Here is a 19,379-nt window from a genome sequence, read left to right on the forward strand (position 1 = left end):
CCTCGCTCTGCGCGTGCGCGAGCTGCGCCGTTCCCACCCTCCGCCGCTGCGCACGCGCCGCCCGCCCCGAGGCGCGTGCCGCGCAGCATGGCGCCCTCTGTGCTTGCGCACGTCCCGCTACCGCCGCCCCGCGCATGCGCCGCTTCGCAATCGGAGCGCCGCGCCTGCGGATGAGTGCGCGTACGCCCTGGGTGGGCGGGAAGAGCGGACCGTGAGGGGAAAGGCGCGAAGCGTGAGGTGGGGGAGCAGAGCCTCAGACACAGAGTAACTGTGAAACGAGTCCCCACGGCGTCTGCTCCTCACTGATCCTTAACAGAGAGAAGCAATCGCATTTCCCTCTATTCCAAGCCTTCCTGGATCCCGTTCTACCATTCACAGCCCAACAATGTCGGCCTACACCACTTCAGCCACCCAGGGTCCAGCTGTGCCGCCTGTCCATGAAGAACGCAGTGCGTCCTCCTCCCCGGGCTCAGCTGCTGTGAGGGAAGCAGTCGAACCCGTGCAGCCAAAGCGTCATTCTCCAAAACCTCTCCCCCTGCTCAGCCATCTTGATTTTGCCTCAAATAATTTAAAGCCAACAAAACTAGTAGCCCTACAAAACATAATTAGGTCTCCCAGTATTAATTAACTGAACTTTTAAGACTTTGGCCAAATAAACCTCTAAGACTTAGCCTAAGTCAGCAAAGTGCAGCAGTTTACTTAAATAGTGGCAGAGTTAAGAGAGAAGAGGGCACCTATGTAACAAAACTGGACTTGTTCTTAGCTATAAAAAGTGAAATTGTCTGCACCCATTTTCTCTCAATATGAAAATGAGAAATAACCTCAGGCTACTTATGCACCTACTGCTGTACTGTGAACAAGAATAACACTGAATTTCCAGGGAAAACAGACCTGAAAATGCAATGAAATACTTAAAATGCAGTGAAATACAGGTGCCAACACGTACCTTACCTTGCTGAGATTTCTTCAGAGTAGCTTCTGCATCAATCACGTATTCTAAGTAGCTAATATGAAACAGCCATATATAGAACATGAGGTTCTTCTAAAACATTTGACTTTTAAGATAACAGTCAACATCATCTTGAAGATCAAGTGTATAAATGCCTGAAGGCAGAGCCAGTTCCCACAGATACTTTGTATTGCAGATAGCAGAACTTTTACAAGGATCATTCTGCTTCCAATCTCCTTTTTCATGGAGACTCTTGGGGAATGATCCAGCAAGACTAACTTCACTACAGACGATTTAGCTTGCCTTCATTTCTCAATAAATCAGTTTTACTACCTTCATTCCATGTGATATCACCCAAACTCCAATGTCTGTTTTGAGGCCTAAAGTATCTCTGATGGAACTCTGTAACCAATCCCATCCCACACAAATACATACAGCGTTCTACTTCCTAACAGCTCTAATGGAGGCCTTCACACAAAACCAATCCAAGCAGCCTTGAGGATATAAATAGGGGCAGGGGATCACTGTTTTGTGTGATAGTGCCACTATTGCTATCAGAAACTGAAACAAATTCAGACAGACCTATTTGCATTAATGTTTTCCTTTATCTCCTCATTACTCAGCAAAAAAGATGACTTTTTATCAGGACTTTATCAGGACTAGGGTGTGTACAACTGTCAGAGTTATTCCATCCTAGATTATCATTAGCAAATATTTTTCTTCGTTTTCTCATCTATGCTATGCTGCCTAGCATCCAAATAGTGATGTGTGGACATTATAAATCTGCCTTACGTGACACTGATCTTTCCTACCAAACTGACAGTATGTGCTCACAGGTCCATACCAAATGTCTGATCTTGTCAAAAATCTGGATGCCCCTCGGTTATCACTGGTACAGAATTCGCTGTGTGTTATGAAAAGACAGCAGCAATTTAGACGTTCTAATAAAACATCCCTTCACAGGTAGAAGGCCCACAGATGTGTTCTAGATTAGAATCAGAAAAACAAGCTGCTTATGATGCTGAACAGAGCCCCATCCCACTTTGCAATCCTAACAATCCCAGGCTAACATCAAGCATCATTTGTCATCTCCATCATCCAGGAAGTGTTTGCCATAATGCTCATGGCATGAATATTTATCAGCAAAGTGGGACTATTAAAATTTCTGAGTCAGACAAATTAATCGAGATTACAGAGTGAGTCAATGCAGAGCCAGAAATAGCATTCAGAAGTCCTGACTTTCAGACCTGTTCTCTAACCACTACACAGGTTCCCTAAGGCAGCTGAATGACTTAATTCATGCTTATAAAGTAATTGAATCCTCAGATGGAAAATGCTATGACAATAGCTAAGGCGGAGGGACAAAAAGCCACGTGATCACAGAAGAGGAACAGAGGCTGTAAACTTCTGGGGAAGGCCTTTTGTGCAAGAAAAAGGTTTTTCTTATAGAAAGCCTATCAGTCAACTCAAGTCAAACACATAACAAGCTACCTGATCATCTCTCAAGAGCTGCCAAACTAATGGCAGTTTTATGCTCACTGCTCCAAGGTGTTTTTTGTCCACCCACTTCTTCAGCAACATTTTGCCTCCTAGTGGAGGAGACCAATATAGAAGCACCTGCTTTTTCTTGTGAAAGAAAAATAGATGTATTGTTTGCAAAAAGCAGAGGTTGTTAGAATTCAAAGGTAGGCCATACAGAAAATCCAGGCCGCTTCTTGGCTCTGAGCTGCATCACACTAGAAAGAAATGCCTGCTGTTTCTATTCCAGCCACTACTGTGACTTCTACCGTTAAGTCCTTTCTCTACAAACCCAAACCTTCTATACCAGGTTAAATAAGGCATTTGCTGTGAGCGAACAATAGAAACTATTCAAGACACCGGTAGTCATTAACAGCAACCTCGGTCCCAGCACACCTCTCCCCACCTCAACTCTCTACATCAATAGTTCAACTTACAACTGCTAATTATATGGGAAAGGGCAAAAGGAAACACCTCCTACTGCTCAGTCTAAGTCAGAAGTTATGGTGGGAATGCCAGAGATGAAGAAACGAAGACACGAAATCCAGCACACAGGAAATTACTGCTTCTTGCTATGTCACCCCTATGACCGCCCAATTCCAGAGCAGTAACGATAAATCAGCCTTCCAACAGGCAGCAGCCTCTCCCCAGGGGGACAAAGCTACCAGTTTCTGCTCACCAACACCAGCATTTCCAAGGTAAGCTGAGAAAAAGATAAATGTATTTAAATTTGGGACAACTGAGTGGAAACTACAGCCCTGCCCCAACAGAACCCTGAGCACAGAGTAGGATGCTGCCACAATCAACACATTTGATGGCTTAGCTACTCCTCACCAGAAAAGCAGCAAAGGGACTTCAGCCTGCACCGCAGCCCTGTAGCAGGCAGGTAACAATAGGCTGCACATTAATTGCTGGCAGTATCACTGTGGTCTGAAGTGTGGTTGCCATTCCGCAAATATTAACCACCTAAGTGCAGTTGTAAGTGATCTGGCAGTATCAAAGCCTTCAAGACAGACCCTAGGGAAGGGTTTGGTTCAGAATTTAAGGGCTGAACAGCTGCACAGGTTGTACTGGGAAGCGAGGGAGAGCACTAGAACGAAGCAGCTGCTTTCCTCTAACCGTACATGATGGAGGAGGGCAGGATTGCCTTAACAGCCACCCACCCTGTCTGGCAAGCTCTCCGGGCTAAGGCCCAGAAATAACACCACAGAACCTAGCAAGAGGGGTAATACTCAACGTGCAGCAAGAAGGATGAGTAATTTCAAAACGCCTGTAAGTAGAGAAAAGGGATGGGAAGAAAGATAAAAAGCAACCTGACAAGATGTATTCTATGCATACTTTTATTAATAAAATATAAGATTTACAGCATATGTCAATGGACAGTGTTTTTAGAGAAGTATCTAGTTGGATAGCATGACACCAAAGTCAGTAGCTGGTTTTGTTGAGGACAGGTTAAACCTCAAGCGACATGCCAGAGATCACCGCTACTGCTGAAAGCAAAAGTATTTCCCAAGACTAGCCTTAAAATTCCTGAAACCCAACAAGCACAGCTGAGGTCCAAGAGGCAGTTCTGCTTGAGTGTAGTATTGCTAGAAGGCTGCACTTCCATCTACGAGAAACCTACGTGTTCAGTTCTGTCTGTGCAGCTTTTCATGTATTCAGTGCATCATTCAGGATATACAGACACACAAGTAAAAGCAGCAATCTTGCTCTCGCAAACCTCAATACTCCCAAAATAACAATTAAACCTTCTATGCGAAAACGGAGATGAATTTTTACCAGCTCTGTTGCTGAAGCAGTGCCTGATTTTCTCTTTGCTCTCGTGATAAGGTAACAAACAAATGTTGGGCCTGATCCCGTGAAACACCTCTATGGACGACAACCAACATGTTTCTTCAACTGCTAGCAAGTATTATTCACCCACTGGAAAACAGCTGCTGTTCCTGGGGCTGTTATTCTTTGTTAAAAAGAAAACAAAAAAAACAAGGCTAACAGGTGGAATATGGTAAAATCCTTACAAAGGCTCATGGTCAGGCATGCATGTTACAAGACAAATACTGTATTTAAGAGAACCAGATCTAATATTACAATCTTTACATTTTCAAACCTCTGCACAAGGACTTAAACTAAAGTATGGTTGCAAGTGCAGTCTTGTTAACAATCTCTAACTCAGCCATAATTTTACAGCAGAAACAGTATCTTAGTTGATCAAATAATAGAGGCATTATCATAACCACCTATAACTAAGCCATAGAAAAATTTAAATCTAGGTAACTGAAAAGTGAAAGTCCTCCAAGTCAAGGTGAGTTCACTACGACTTTAAGCTTCATTCTGAACACCTCCCTGAAGGAAGAGTAAACCTAAAAGCACAATTAGCAAAAATATCTGGAGGTAAAAACTCATGAGCCTTATAAAGCATCAGTATCTAGTTCATCTTTGGATAAGCCTTATTTGCTGAAGAGTTTAAATCTCTCAAATAGCTATGAACACTTATTTCATGCAGCTTCTGTACTCCACATATTTTCTGATCATTGCACCATTTAACATTTCTGTAAGTGCAATAACATTGCAAAGCCAAAAGCCAGAAGAAACACTTGCATGGTAAAACTACATTTCCACTCAGTTACTGATAGCAATAAAATACAGAAAATAGAGCATCTCAGAATGCAGTGTAGTAGTTATCTATGTCATCACTTGTTATTTTGAACTACATAACATCATACTGCTAGACAAGAATTCAAACAACTCGTTAAAAAACCACAGGGGACTTTGTACTCTAAACAAGGCATTAAAGGTATTGTATCCTAAAACAAGGCATTAAAGAAACCAGGGTGAAACGAAACATTAAAAGTGAGTCCCGTAGTGTAGATTTTAAACCTGCAAATTCTATTCCTGTTCCAGCTTAAGCAATAGTTTAAGAAAAAAGAGCTTTTAAGGATACTGGAACAGTACCTGGTCTGTTCAGATAATGGCAAATCTGACAGGAGTTCATGATTTTGAAATGAAAGTGGTCAACACATCCTAAGGCTGGTATTATTGTCATTCATGAATGAATGCAGATACTTGTGAAATCCCTCCCTCTCTTCATTCCCATTAAAAATAATTAATACTGGTTAAAATCATTACAAAAAACATCATTTTATTTTCATGCATCTAAGGTAAAACACAGAGTATTTGTATAAAGAGGTAGATTAAAAAAAGAAAACAGATTCTCCATTCTTTGTCACTTTTATTCAGTAGTTTTTTTTTTTCTCCTTATTTTCTCTTCTTTTTTTTTTGGTGCCAGACACGGCAAGGAGTGATTACAGTCAACTGTTTATTAAAACATTTGTTGCAACACAGACCCCCTTTACCACTGACCCCAAACGGACCCATCTCATGTGCTTTATTTTGTGTTTTTTGTTTTTTTTCCTCTATACACCACCACCAGGGCGAGGTGGAGGGGGATGAAAGGGAAAGGGGGAGTCCAGGAAGCCAGAAGGAGGAATGCTACAAGCCACAGCAAGAATGAGCTGTATTTAATAAAAAAAGGGGCCACAAATGATACAGTAATGAGGTTACACAATTAAATCCCATAGCATGATTGAAGGCTTTCCCTGTGTTTGACGTCATCACAATGGAAGGCATAAAAAGTGGAGTAAACCGATGTTGATACAGTCCAATCTAGTCCATTAGGCAAGATGGTGCAAGTAGTCATTTAAATTAAAAAGTGCCCTATCCTCACCTAAATGGCTAGCAGACATGGAGAGCTCAGCGACACATCAGCAGAGCTTTCTCCATGTAGCTATAAAAGTGTGTTGTCATATGGCACATTTTAAACACTGGAAAGGGGTGCCATAATGGACCTCTCATTCTCTTTCGTTTACAGGTACAAATGCTAGATTCAACTATTTCAACTATGCAGGAAGTGGACTCTTCAGTTAGGAATGCCAACCCTAATTCATTTTGTCTTGAAATATATACAAGTTGTTTGTAGTAGCTACAGCAATGATGTTTTCCTTAGGATGCCAGGCCGTGTGTAGAATCTTCTTGTTGAAGTCTAAGCTGTCAACACTAATTTCATCCTTCTTTCTCTTACCACTCGCACACACTTTGCGTGGCTTCAGAACCGTGCGGGGTTTGTTGTTTTCCCGCGACGCCTCTAAGGTGATGTCACGTTTTGTGTTTCTGTCAAACATTCTGAAGAAGTTGTTGTAAGATCCTGTCATGACAATGCTGCAGAGAAGGTGGACAGAAGGAAAGGTTCAATTGAACATCATTCCAATTCTACATCTGTTTAACTAAGGCCATTCCAATAATCCAGCGCTACGGGTCAGCTAATTAAAAGCTAACACACATATGTTACAGTCTCTTTATCTCAAGTACGTGGACAGTAATTACAAGAATAGCACCCAACCCAGTCCAGGAATAAAAGCAAATACATTTGAGGCTTCAGGCTGTCTGCCTGTTTCGATAACAACTTGGAAAAGCCTTACATGCATACAGAGGAGCATTCAACTTACCTGTCTGATCCATTCCAGCAGCATTCAAATTTGTCAAAAATGCAATCGTTTTCATACAGTGAACAAAGTTTACTTCTGAGGTATTCATGCACCTGCGAAAGAGTTAAAACAATCAACACTGAGCATGACAAGCCTGTAAAATAACCTCTAGAACAGTGTCTGGCAAACCTGGCTGCTTCCTAGAAGTCCTGTTTTGGTGACCCATCACCTTCCTACAGATGATGAAAAGGATCCCTTCAAAAGTTTTCTTATAAGATAGCTTGGAAATTCAGCAAGTGTCAGTGCTAGCTGAAAACCTGTTCTACAAAGCAGAGGTTTTACCTCCATGTACTCCAGGAGGTAACAGGACACTATGAAATCAACTGAAGACTAAAAGAGACGAGCTATCTCACAGCTGGAAATTTCCCTTCCTGCATTTCCACTGTATAAGAGGAAGACTTTCACACCAAAACACAGTTTGAGGTTCTGCCATCAGCCTGCAAACAGCAAAGTCCTTTAGCACGTGTGGAACCCACTCACCTCACTGACGCTCTGTCTGGCCAGTCACTTACAGACACATCTAACAGCTGCATCAGGACTAGTAGTAAGACCATCAAGTGTCCACCAGTGTTTCAACCAAATACCTGGTATGTTTCCACAGGTCTGTTCTCCATATTTAAATCCCAGATCTTCACTGACAGATAATCTCTAGTCATCATGTAACGACCACTATGGCTAAATTTGACATCAGATATGGAAGAGATGATTTCAGAGAAAAACGATCTGTTGCTAGGATCTTCTGGTTCTTCAAACACTGCAAGGAAATAAAGCAGGCATTTCAAGAGGTAAGCTTCTCTCTCTCCCAGAATGCACTCAAATTAGGTGTTTTTTTTTTTAAGCACACCACGTTGGACTATAATACCTTATGAAACTCTTTCAAAGGTTTCATCTCACTGCCATATTTTGGAAACTCTCTGAAATGCTTTATTGCCATTGCAAATCGAGGTTAACTTCTAAATAAGCCAACTGTCTGGTAGTATTTGAAGGCTTCATTCACAACGTGAGATTTCTGGATTCAGGTGCAGAACAAACAATTCTGCAGCTCCAATACTCATCAAGTCTACAGAGGTCATTCCTAGCCCTGCTGTCTGGGCAGACTCCCACCTTAAGCTGCTTTTTATTCACGACTTTAATTCTACCAAATAGGAAATCTAATTTTAAGACTCATTTAGATTTTTGGTTTTAGATCTACTGAACATACTACAGCAACTACAGCAACCCCATCTAAAGATGCGTCACACACGATTTACTACTCAGTATTTTAACACTATTCACTGCTTAGCAGTTTAATACGTGCTTACTGAGTGCTCAGTTTCACCTAGCAGCACGATACCAGAGTCCACAAACGATGAACACCACAGGCCAGAACTTACATTTCGAATGCCTGTCACAGAGTGCTGATGCTCTCATATCACAGAGACGAATCGTTCCTTTACTGCTGCTGTATACAAACGTATTACAGCTGTTTGGGTGGAACTCCGCAGCTGTTATCACCTCCGTCAGCTCCTCCATGTTGGCAGGCTTAATATCTACAATATCTAAACCATTTTGTTAAGGAATTTCCTCCAGTTTCCACAACATATTTTCTAGTTTAAAGGTATTCAACAATTCATCAAAACACATCTGAAATAGCCAAGCAGAATTAACACAAGCCAACAAAAATACAAAAGGAAGACTGTGCTTGAAATCTGGAAGCAGAGCAACGCTTCAAAGCCAAAGCCATGCTACACAAACACTTCTCATGAAATAGAAAAGCTTTTTTTATACATATGCCATACAAAACAATGCAAAAAAGATACTAAAACTTCTGTCTGTAATTTCTAGGTGCCACAAATTAATCCGCAGGTCATCTGCAGACAGGTACGTTTCATAATCACTATTAATGGAGATGGAATTGATGTGGTACGTGTGAGCATTGGCAAATATTCTTCGTGGACTAGCTTCAACCATGAGGTCCATGGGCCTAAATACTGGCACCTGCAAAACACACAGCAATGCAAGTTCGAATCGTAAACGTACTATAGACATTAGCACAGTCCTGCAATACACCAAGGCTCGTTAAGTTATCTAAGTAAATATCCCTGCAAAACAGCAGGCACAGAAACAGAGTTCCAGCAGACAACACCCAGAGCATCACAGAAAATGTGAACGCAGCTGAGGGAGTGAGTCCCCATCACAAGGCTCACATGAGCTCAGGAAAGAGAGCACCTCTCCAATGCGTGTTCGCCTGCCCTCAGATGGAAACAGTGATGGCCAGTCCATGGAGGAAACCACTCACCCGTAGTGTTGTAACTGTAGTAGGATCCCTATACCGCCCATCCTCTTCCTTTAAGTTATAGCCCTCTGGTCTTTTGTCCCTTTCACTGATTTTCCATAACTTTATTGTTTTATCTGGAATAAAACAGCCACAGTTGCAAATCAAGGCTCTAGCAACGACACCAGCCTTCACGGCTGACGCTCTTTAACACAAAGCCTTCAAACAAGACAAAAATACTTGGAGATAAGGAACTCATTTAGATATAAATTTTGCTTCATCTCAAAATTACGCAAAGAAAAAAAAGACAGGATAAGAAGCATTAAAAAGACCTCCTCCACAGTTTGTTCTTTTAAGAAAGTTAGAGCAAGTTTTTTTTGCTTGTTATGAATGACTAATGGAAGAACTCACACAGTTCACACCCCAACAGCCAGCCCATGCAACAACAGGTCATGCAGAATGAATATTAAATCATCACTTACCGTTTGTAGACAATAAAAATTGAGCAGCATTTTTCTGGGGTAACCACCTAATTTTGTTGATCTTCTCTTCAATTTCTAAACTTTTCAAGTAGTCAAACTCTGGTTCATGGCTTTGAAAGGTACTGTAAACATTGTATTCTCCCCTACTGTGAGACTGGGTTTTGTTCTAAAAAGAGAATTAAATGATCAAATAGGTATGCAATGTACAGAATGCTTTGCAAGGCTGCAGAGAGAAGCCAGAACTAGATATTTAGGCAGCAGCACACAGGCCCACTGCTAATTAACACAAAAGCTGGATGAGATTTCTACACTCCACCACTGCCCACATCAGATTTGCTGCAAGGATCCTTTGGTGTAAAGTTCACCTTATTTTAACAAGCCTGCAGATCAGACTAAAGAAGGATCATCTCTACTGCAAGAGCTTCAGTTTTCATTGGATTAAAGACAAGAAGTCTACCACTCCCTCATCACTAGTTTTCCCACCTTTTGTTTACGGAGGAGATTTTCCTCACGAGAAACACAGCACCTGGAAGGCAAATCCATCCAGCGCCACATTCAGCTTGTTTGGCACCACAGCATTCCTACATCTCACCTCTCCAAGCAGCTCTGCTATTCTGATGAACAACGTCCACACTCCCTGAAGAGTTTTCAACTGTTTTAAGAAGTTTTTCCTCCCTCCTCATTCTGAAGGAAAAAAAAACCAACAAAACCTCTCTCATGAATCCATCTTTGCTAGTCCCAGTCCCAGCTGCAGCTGCCTGCTAAGGATGGAGGGACTGCTTGGGGCACTGAGAGGTCGCCAAACTTGAAAAAAATCCCTCATCTTTCTAAAAGCTGTGTTTCAGACAGGGGCCTTCTAGCTCTAATACTGCACTGCAGGAATGGAACCCAACATTTCCTCCAGTGCGTGACAGAACTGGAATCCTTCCTGTTCCACCCCTTTCAAGAGGCTGCACCATCAGATGCCTTTCCTCTGAGATGTTCTTGACTACAGACTTCATTTCCCTGTGCATCTCATGTCCACCCGTTCATTCAGTCCCTTAACATGGCACAAAAATGCTTCTCCATAAGATCCCAGCTAGTCCACATTTGTCATATTCCTTGCAGTGTTGTTTCACTTCACACCCCTACCTAAAATGGTTGGCAGGAATTCTTATTTTTCCAGTATGCTTATGGGGGGAGAAGAAAAAAATGGCAAAAATGCCTCAGAAGTAGGACTTGGCACTAGAATATTGTACCACACCTATCAATTACACTGGCCTTCCACCCTAGAGAAGAGAAGAAACTTTGTTTCAAGTTTCAGTTATACCTAACGAATGAAGCAGGGTCACTGCATTCAATGGGCAACTTCTAAAGTCAACCTACTGAGCTTTAGGAGATGCTGGCCACGATTCAGTGACCTTTTCTTCCATCCCACACTTACCACACTGATTTACTCTCAGACATACTTGCATTAAAACTCTACAGAACTAGAACATGTAGGATCAGCAATACATGAAATCCATCCTTGGGATTTAAAAGCAAAATTTAAACCAACAGATCGTCTCATGGCACTCTTAAAAATCAAAACAAGAAGGTGTTGGCCCAAGTGCCTTATGTGAAATTCCAATTTTGGCAACTGCAGGCTGCCTACGCGAATTCCGCCTTCAGTTTCAATGAGATTCAGCATTCATTTCCTGCCTCTGAGTTATGTAAAGTCGCTTGCTTCACTACAAGAAGGGCTGCCACGTTCCAGCCCAGAGATGGCAGCAGCTCAGCAGTGGGTGAAGTTGCACAAGGCTGAGAAACTCAAGAGCTTGTGCTTCCAGGGGCTGCCTTCCTGTATGCATGGCTCGTAATGCAGTCTGGTGAGAGCTGCTGCTTAAACCCAACCAAAAGACTTAAAGCCACAGTCTTGTGGGCAGTCTTAGACACAACTTGCCCTGGCCAGTCAGCTAATAAATTAGCCTTAATGTACCTTCAAGTAAAAGAATCTGTGAAGTACACGAGCAAACTGAAACCCCACGAGTTTATGCCTGCCTGCAAAGCAGTGGATAAGGAAACCACGTGCCACATTCGTCACGAGCTCTGGCCAAAGCTTAGAGGTTGGTCAGCCAGGAGGGCCCCACTAGATGGCACCAAGTGACCAACGAGATTTAGTCACTGCGCTCCAACCGCCTGCATACCTGCAGCAGAGAGCAACTCACGCTGGGGAACTGTGGTTTTAAACTGTAATTGCATGAAACAACGATGAAAGAAGTACCAGCACGGATGGCAGAGTGCCTTTCTCCAAGCGCCGCCTTCTCTTCCCCTTCAGTAAATTCTCATCAGGTCGACTTCTACCTACGGACTTCAAATCAAACACTTCATCTCAGCTTTCCCACTTTTAAGATAAGAGTGGGGACCCTTCCCTGGCATCACAGGAGTTGTCAGTAGAACTCCAAAAGAACAAGTATAAAATGGAAACAAACCCTTACTTCTGCAGTGTGAAGCAGTTAGGTTACAGCTCTTACGGCTCCCTGCACCACAAGAGCTTTTGCTTGGTTGATTCTGTGTTGGGGTGTTGTTGGCTTTTTTGTTTTCATCTCCCACCCATTTGTTTTCGATTCTCCTTAAAATGTCATCTGTCACATACAAGACATAACTAGATGGATTCCGTTTTTAGCAGGTTTTTTTCATCTCTGATTTTAGTATTGCTCAGCTGCGCACTGCGTAAACTTGGCAACACAAGATCTTGCTTCAAGCCTGCATCCTAACACTTCCACACTAAAATAATAAGTAGAGGAAAAATATTTAGTCATCTCTCTTAATAAAAGCAGATTGCTTTGTCAGGTAGGCTAATAACAAACCTTATTATTGCTCCCATGCAAATACTGACTGCTTATTTGAACACTAACTTCCAGTATCAGAGAGATGCCAGAGATTTAGTGAGCTGTTTTCTCTGAAGATCAGATAATAACAAATAGATTTTGCATTACTTTGCTGAGAAATAGAAGCATGTCTGTGCTGGACACTACTTTCTAACTCAGGCCTTGGAGAAACAGAGTGCTTGTGCAGGAACATTGGCAAGTACGTGTGAAGAAACAAGCTCACACTCTAAAAGAGGAGATGGAGGAGTTCTGTACCTGATGCAGAGATGGGGAGCATCAGAGAAAGCGTATCTCACAGGGGGACAAAAAGCTGTACTCAGTATATTTACAGCTCAAAAACAGAAGTAAATGCGCTGAGTGCAGCAACCCATACTGTTTATATTCAGAAAGAATAATACAGACCCACCCACAAACACCTTCTGAGGGGAGAACATCTGTTAAGTACTGGCGTTTATAAGATCAACTAGGAGTCAAACTAAAGCCTGCTTTCCTTCCATGTTTCCCATGGCTGTACTTTCCATACACGAAACACTACCAACAAACACCGTTCTGCATCAAAGAGAGCAGCTGGTCAGTTCAACAGCCAGCTTCAGATGTGAACAGAATTACTGCAGACACAGGAAAAAATACCTCCAGTTCCACAGCAGCACGAGGGATGCAGCCAAACAGTTTTAAAGGAAAACTCCCTCTGGCACAAAGACTTGCATGAGATACACTTTAACTGCACGAAATCCTAGGTCTTGGTAAGAAATGAGTGTTGACAGAACCTTCAACTATTTTACCTGATTGATATCAAAGCAGAAAAGGACATCTTAGGCCACAGCTACAAATACATTTAAGGGCAATTTTTATTTCCCCAACTACAGTGAAATCTGAAATAATCGCAGCCAAGCAGCGCTCTGTAAGGCGATGAATTTCAGCCTCCCTGGGGTCTTCACCTTGGGTCCTCCCCTTCCTTTTTAACAGCGTCTACACTACAGCTGAAGGCCACACTCTTAAAATTCAACTCATTGCTAACACTGTCTCAGCTTTCAGTAATTCCTTTAAATTTCATCATCGTTTATTACACAAACACACGCTGTCCACGAGGCAGCTATAAAAGCACACACCTTTCCTTTAAAAGAGCGAATGGGAACAGAGGTAAACGTGACATCTACTTTAATTAAGCACTCACCTCCTGCTCCTGTTGAAAGATGACGACTCGCCCTCCTTTGTCTCCTGTTGCTAACAGCTCTCCAGAATGGTTAAATTCTACCGTAGAAATTATATCCGCTGCGTAGGAAAACAAAGCCCACAGGTTAATCACACCTCTGCGCCCAAGCGGTGAAGAAAGCTGTGATGATAGGTAAAAAAAACAACAGCAGTCTACGTGAATAAAGCAACTGAGGTACGAAATACAACGAGGAGCTCCTTGGAACGCACAGAAGCTGTTTGGAGAAGTTCTGCATTTGAAACCAGATCAGTGAGAGTTCAGGATTTGTGTAGTTACTTCTCAGAACTGTTTTTCTGTTAGGAAAGTAACTAAGCATAGAAACAGGTTTTCAGTACTGCAACACCAGTGAGAATCTGTAGCAATACCTGTCTTGCTACATCTCCTCCACTCTCATCAAGGCAGGGGACAGGAGCAGCACCCATCTGACAGCACGGCTGCCTTGCTGGGAGCACGGAAAAGCTGCCAGGGTGGGGACAGTCAGACCTGGGCATGTAAGGAATGCAAGGATGTGGGACAAACAGCCAGAGCAGGATCCAAGTTTAACACAATGACTCAAAAACCCGAATAGCTCTTCTGGATGAGCAAGCTTTACATTACCACCTGTTTTTACACAGAGTGCTAAAATTAAATGGCAGATATACAGAGACAAAAGAAGTCGTATCTAACACTGAATTCATCCTGTTTGTGAGGCAAAAAGACAGAAGGGTTAAGGACAACCTCCCAGCTCTCAAACACACCCACACCCCGCAGTATCTTCCAATGCCAGAATCAGAACCCAGGCCATCTTCTGAACAACATCAGACTGCCATTGCACTGCACTATAACAAATCCAGCTTTCTGCAGAAGGAAGTACCCAGGGTTTTTTACACGTGCAATTCAGGCTGCTGCACATCCATGCCAGTCTGTGGCAGACAGCAATGCGTCCATCTTCCCCACTGCTCAGTTCCTTCATTCTGTGTCTTAGAGTTAAAAAATGAAGTCCAGTATCTGCTCTACAAACTGCAAGCTGCTGCTAAACATCAGCTCACAGCTCTTAAGGCAGCACGTTGAGGAAGTGAAACACGTAAGGTTTTCCTCTTATTTAATAACAAAATGAGACTTACATCATTCTCCGGCTGCCTTAAACACACGGGCGGTGGCCTCTGAGGACATCAGCAATCTGCTCTTTAATAACTGCATTACACAGCAGCTCCAAGCACCCTGTGCATCTGTCTGGGAGCTGCACAACAAACACAGCCCAGACAAGCAGGCCAAACCCCGCTGCAAAATCCTCCAAGGTAAAAGATGCAGAGTCAGAAGCCTGGCACGAAGCTCAGCTGTGTTTGCTAACATACAGCAGTGCCACATCACAAAGCACGAACAGGAGCCCATCTTCACTGCCACAACTACGTGGCATTGCTGCAACAAACAGGCTGAACTTTCTGATCTGAGCGCACACCAGGAGGCACGCTGTTTTTGCCTACTGCTACCAGGGCCATTCATTCACACACCTGTGAACAAGAAGCGATTTCTCATGTCTGTAAGACTTGAGACTGCACAGCACTTAAATGAAGATGTGCCATTCAGTTCTACCTTTCACATCTGGGCAGTAAGCAGAAAAGTGCAAACCAACCTAATTTTGACTATAGCACACAATGCAAACCTCCTTGCTGTGATCCTCTGACAGGAGGAGACCTTAAGGGAGCCATCAATTACATCAGGAAAAATAACTCCTCTTAATACAGACGAGTCTACAAACTGTGACCATTCTGAAAAGCATTCAGAAACAACACTGCCAGTCTTCAAACTGATAATCCAGCACTTTATCGTCAGATTTAAGTATGCACATGGAAGGAGAACAAAAACTGTCTTTGAAATCTAGCATACACGTCTAAGAACATTCTCACCACATTCTTTTTTGATGTAATTTACCAGAAAGTTTTGCAAGGTCAAAAGCCTGAAGTTTGAAAGCCTTACAATCTATACAAGAACAGTCTGGAAGTTCAAATGCACCTTTAGCATTTATTTTAAGACCATCCAGGCTTGAGATCAGCAATCTGCAAGTCGGTGCAACTCCTGCTGTCTGCAGGCTCACAAACCTCCAGCAGCAAACTTCCAACGCTCGCATCCCCCGCCCTCCAAAAGCAGAGTGCTGACATGACTCCCGTCATCAGCTCTACGCAAAAGGTATTTGCAAGTACATGGACCAAATGTAGCATTTAGTTCAGAAAAAACGCATTCCTTTTATCAGCAATTGCAAGAGGAAAAGTAGTTTTCTAAGCTCAAGATACATCTACAGAATTCCATGTGCCTTTACTGTAAGCCTGGGCTGCTCCTTCTCCAAGGACACAACAAACGTGCCAAGGAAGGAGGCAGAAGGCTGCCTTACAGCAGCCCCACAGCAGGGCTCAGATGCACATTTATCCAAAGTCAGCGCTGAAGAGCAAAGCGACCAATCATGCATTTTAAATCCAGTAACTCACCGTTAGGACTGTCGTATTGCCATACCTTGCTCAAAGACAGACATCAAGGCACTGGTGTTGAACTGGGTGGATTTAACAGTGTTTGAGAACTGACAGGGGAAGCATTTCATCTTCCGCAGCGCACCGATTCGCCTGTGTATTTTCATCTGTATTAACACTCTTGTTGCCAGACAAAATCGATGTTATCCCTTGCTTTTCCAACAGCAACTGTAATTCCCATGAATTACGTGTAGGGCTGATTTCAGTCTTTCGATGCTGCAACGGGCAGAGCAGGAACAGAGCACTGCCTGCCCCCTGCCTCCTCCCTGCTGCGATGCTGTTTCTGTTGCTGTCTCTAGGTGGGAGTCGCGCAAACACAGGGCTGCTCACTGCCCAGGAGCTCTGACACGATCCCTACACCAACAGCTCTAAGGGGAAACAGCCCAGGGAGCAGAGGCATTGGTGCCCTGCACTGCTAACACCAATGGCTTTTGGAAAGAGACGTTCCACGTTCACTGCTGTCACCCGAACGCCTCCCCTTCAAACACCAGACTGTCAGAGAGAAGAAACCACCACACCCTTATCTGATAACCACAGCCCCACACTGTGCAGCTCCTCAGCACCCCATGCTAAGAGACGTCCATGAAGTTACCAGTACGTCCGCAGTACCCAAACGCTGAGGGATGTTTCTCCTCCCCCCAGGCATCCTAAGACATCTCTGACACCAGGATGAAGGACGACAACTTTGACTGCTGCAATTTCGGAATGCTACAGCACAGCATCAAGCACACAGGACGAAGACATCTCTCTACCAAGACCAAAAAGCAGGACAGAAAAGTATATTTACCCTACAGTGCTCCTCCAAACCTGTACTGAGTTTATTTGCTTGGGTAATGCAGGACAGACAGCTCAGGGCTTACCACAGAGCTTAACTGCAACTTTGCATGGATGAACACAGCTGTCATCTGGCTCCCCTTCACACTCCTGGTATCACTGTAGACCATTAAATACTTCAAAATAATGGCTTTCATTCATATGAAAGCAGAGGAAGAATATGCACGACCCAAAGCCCATTACTGCTGCCATGGCACATACACAGCCAATAGAAAATGCTGTGCAACGCTGACTGAAATGCTACAGACCCCAGATAGAAGCACTGTGCAGGTCAATTCCTGCTTCCAAGAAGCAAACCACACTACTGCCCAACTCAGCCAGCAAGTTTAAGCATGCTACAGAAGTGTAAGAAGGTCCTGGTCCGTCACCTGGCATCACACAGCAGCAGGACAGAGTCTGCTTTCTCAGGAGTGCTCAAAGCCTGGTGTTCTTCCCTGATGCAGCACCTACAAGCTGATTTCTCACAGCTGCTTCCAAAGTTACTTTTCTTCTGCACATCACCTTTATTTTTACAGCCAGCTCTAAGCTTTTTATGTATGGCATCAGTGATGCATCTTCACTTGAAGTGCTCCAATAAACTGGAGTACCACAAGGTGCAGACAACACTTGTTGCCTCAGGAGGAGTGGCTTCACAGGTTTTCCTTCAGAGATGCGGAGACAAGAACCTGAAGCTCTCCAGCTTGCCTGGAACCAAAGGAACCTGAACAAGGTGTTTGTGGGAGAACCAGAAGACATTCATCTCCAAGCTCTAGTAATGGTTAAACTAAGTGTTCACAACTCACTGTGCCAGAGGGAGCCATGCCAGAAGCCCCCAAGCAGTTCTTAGCAGCAGCAGACACCTCTTGCTACATTAGTCTTGAGAAGAAAACAGCCACTCAATACAAGCCTGATTTGTTCCCTAGAGTTCAGAATTTTTACCCAATATTTGTTACACCAACTTCTGCTATTCTGGGCAACTCACCTTACAAGAAAGTGACAGGAATGAACGCCTAGTGCTGTAACACATGAATTCAGGGGCAGCTGCATTACACTGGGACCGGGTAAATACAAGCAGATAAAAAGGCCCAAAAACCGACTAAAATAAGGCCACATGAGACAAGAACAGAACTGAAATCCTGCACGGTATCAGAAGGTGGGAGCCAAGGTCGCCTTCATCTCAAGCCAGAAAGTCCTCTTGTCTTAAAAATGTTTTCAGGTGGGACCAACAGCACAATGATTACCAAGGCACAAACCCTGCAACTGTTAGGAAATGCTCCCTTCTGTGACTGTTTTGTTACCGCATTTCATTCTGCTAGTAGATGTATCTGCAGCTTGAAGCACACAAGTTGCATCTGTGTCATAAGCATCTCACGAATGTTGCTCTGCTCGCAGCCCCTCACGTGCCAACGCTGAACCACTTCTGAAGAGCCAGAAGAGAAACTGCTCAGTCTGGGTTTGAGAAGTAAAAGGTCCTTAAACTCCCAAATAACTCGACTCCAAGACCCAGCGCAGAAAGGGAGGGCTGTCAGACACAATTCGGACGATTTGAAAACTGAAGCTTATGAAAGATGACCGGTTTAAATGAAAATAGGCAGAACACGTCGTTCTAAAATTGGTGAAGAAACGTATCTGGCATCAGAAATGCTGCTGCTTCCCTCCGCTTTAAAGGAGAGCAATGTTTGCAATCAGCAGGGACCAAAAACGCTCTCACACTTCAGGGGCTCTCCGTGCTTTTCAACGAAGGGATCTGAATGCTGAATGAGAATCACAGGTTCAAAACTATCAGCAATTTTTTTTTTGGCTGACGTTTTTCCACTGTTGACAAGGCAATGAAACAGCTTCATCAATTCAAACAGGCAAAAGATATTTTAACCCAATGATTCGGTTTCCAGAAAGCCCATTGTGAGCCTGAAAAACAATTCTGTATAAAAATTTGTTTCCAATAATAGAATAAAAGCTATTTTATTAGTACAGAAGAGGCTATCTATTTTAATGTACCATGAACTTATAAACTCTGCTTGTAGAACATGCTTGGTAGGCAAAACGTGTCACCTACTCTCCAGCAGCAAGTCAATCACAGCAGCCAACAAAGAGCCTCTTTATTCCAGCAGACCTGGAAGGTTTCTGTGCAAGTTTTTGGAATCACGTTGATCTGCTGCCCCAGCAGCCAGCAGTAAATCGGGGTGTTTACACAAGTGGAGCGATATCCTGATGTGTCCAAGTACTGAACAAAGAATTGTAGTATTGAAATGCCTTTTG

The 19,379-nt window shown here is 43.4% G+C and overlaps 1 protein-coding gene across 1 annotated transcript; it reads right to left on the reverse strand.

Annotated features, from left to right (window-relative positions):
* Window positions 1-5,707: 5,707 nt before the first annotated feature.
* PPP2R2A (protein phosphatase 2 regulatory subunit Balpha) lies at window positions 5,708-14,049 on the reverse strand (the record flags this gene model as incomplete). Its single annotated transcript, XM_010723093.3, has 8 exons — window positions 5,708-6,682; window positions 6,970-7,061; window positions 7,593-7,762; window positions 8,382-8,546; window positions 8,808-8,985; window positions 9,287-9,399; window positions 9,745-9,910; window positions 13,768-14,049. Coding segments are annotated over 8 exons (1,446 nt in total), but the record flags the coding sequence as incomplete, so codon positions are not given.
* Between the last annotated feature and the right edge of the window lie 5,330 nt (window positions 14,050-19,379).

Source organism: Meleagris gallopavo, chromosome 24, assembly GCF_000146605.3.
Source record: "Meleagris gallopavo isolate NT-WF06-2002-E0010 breed Aviagen turkey brand Nicholas breeding stock chromosome 24, Turkey_5.1, whole genome shotgun sequence".
NCBI lineage: Eukaryota > Metazoa > Chordata > Aves > Galliformes > Phasianidae > Meleagris > Meleagris gallopavo.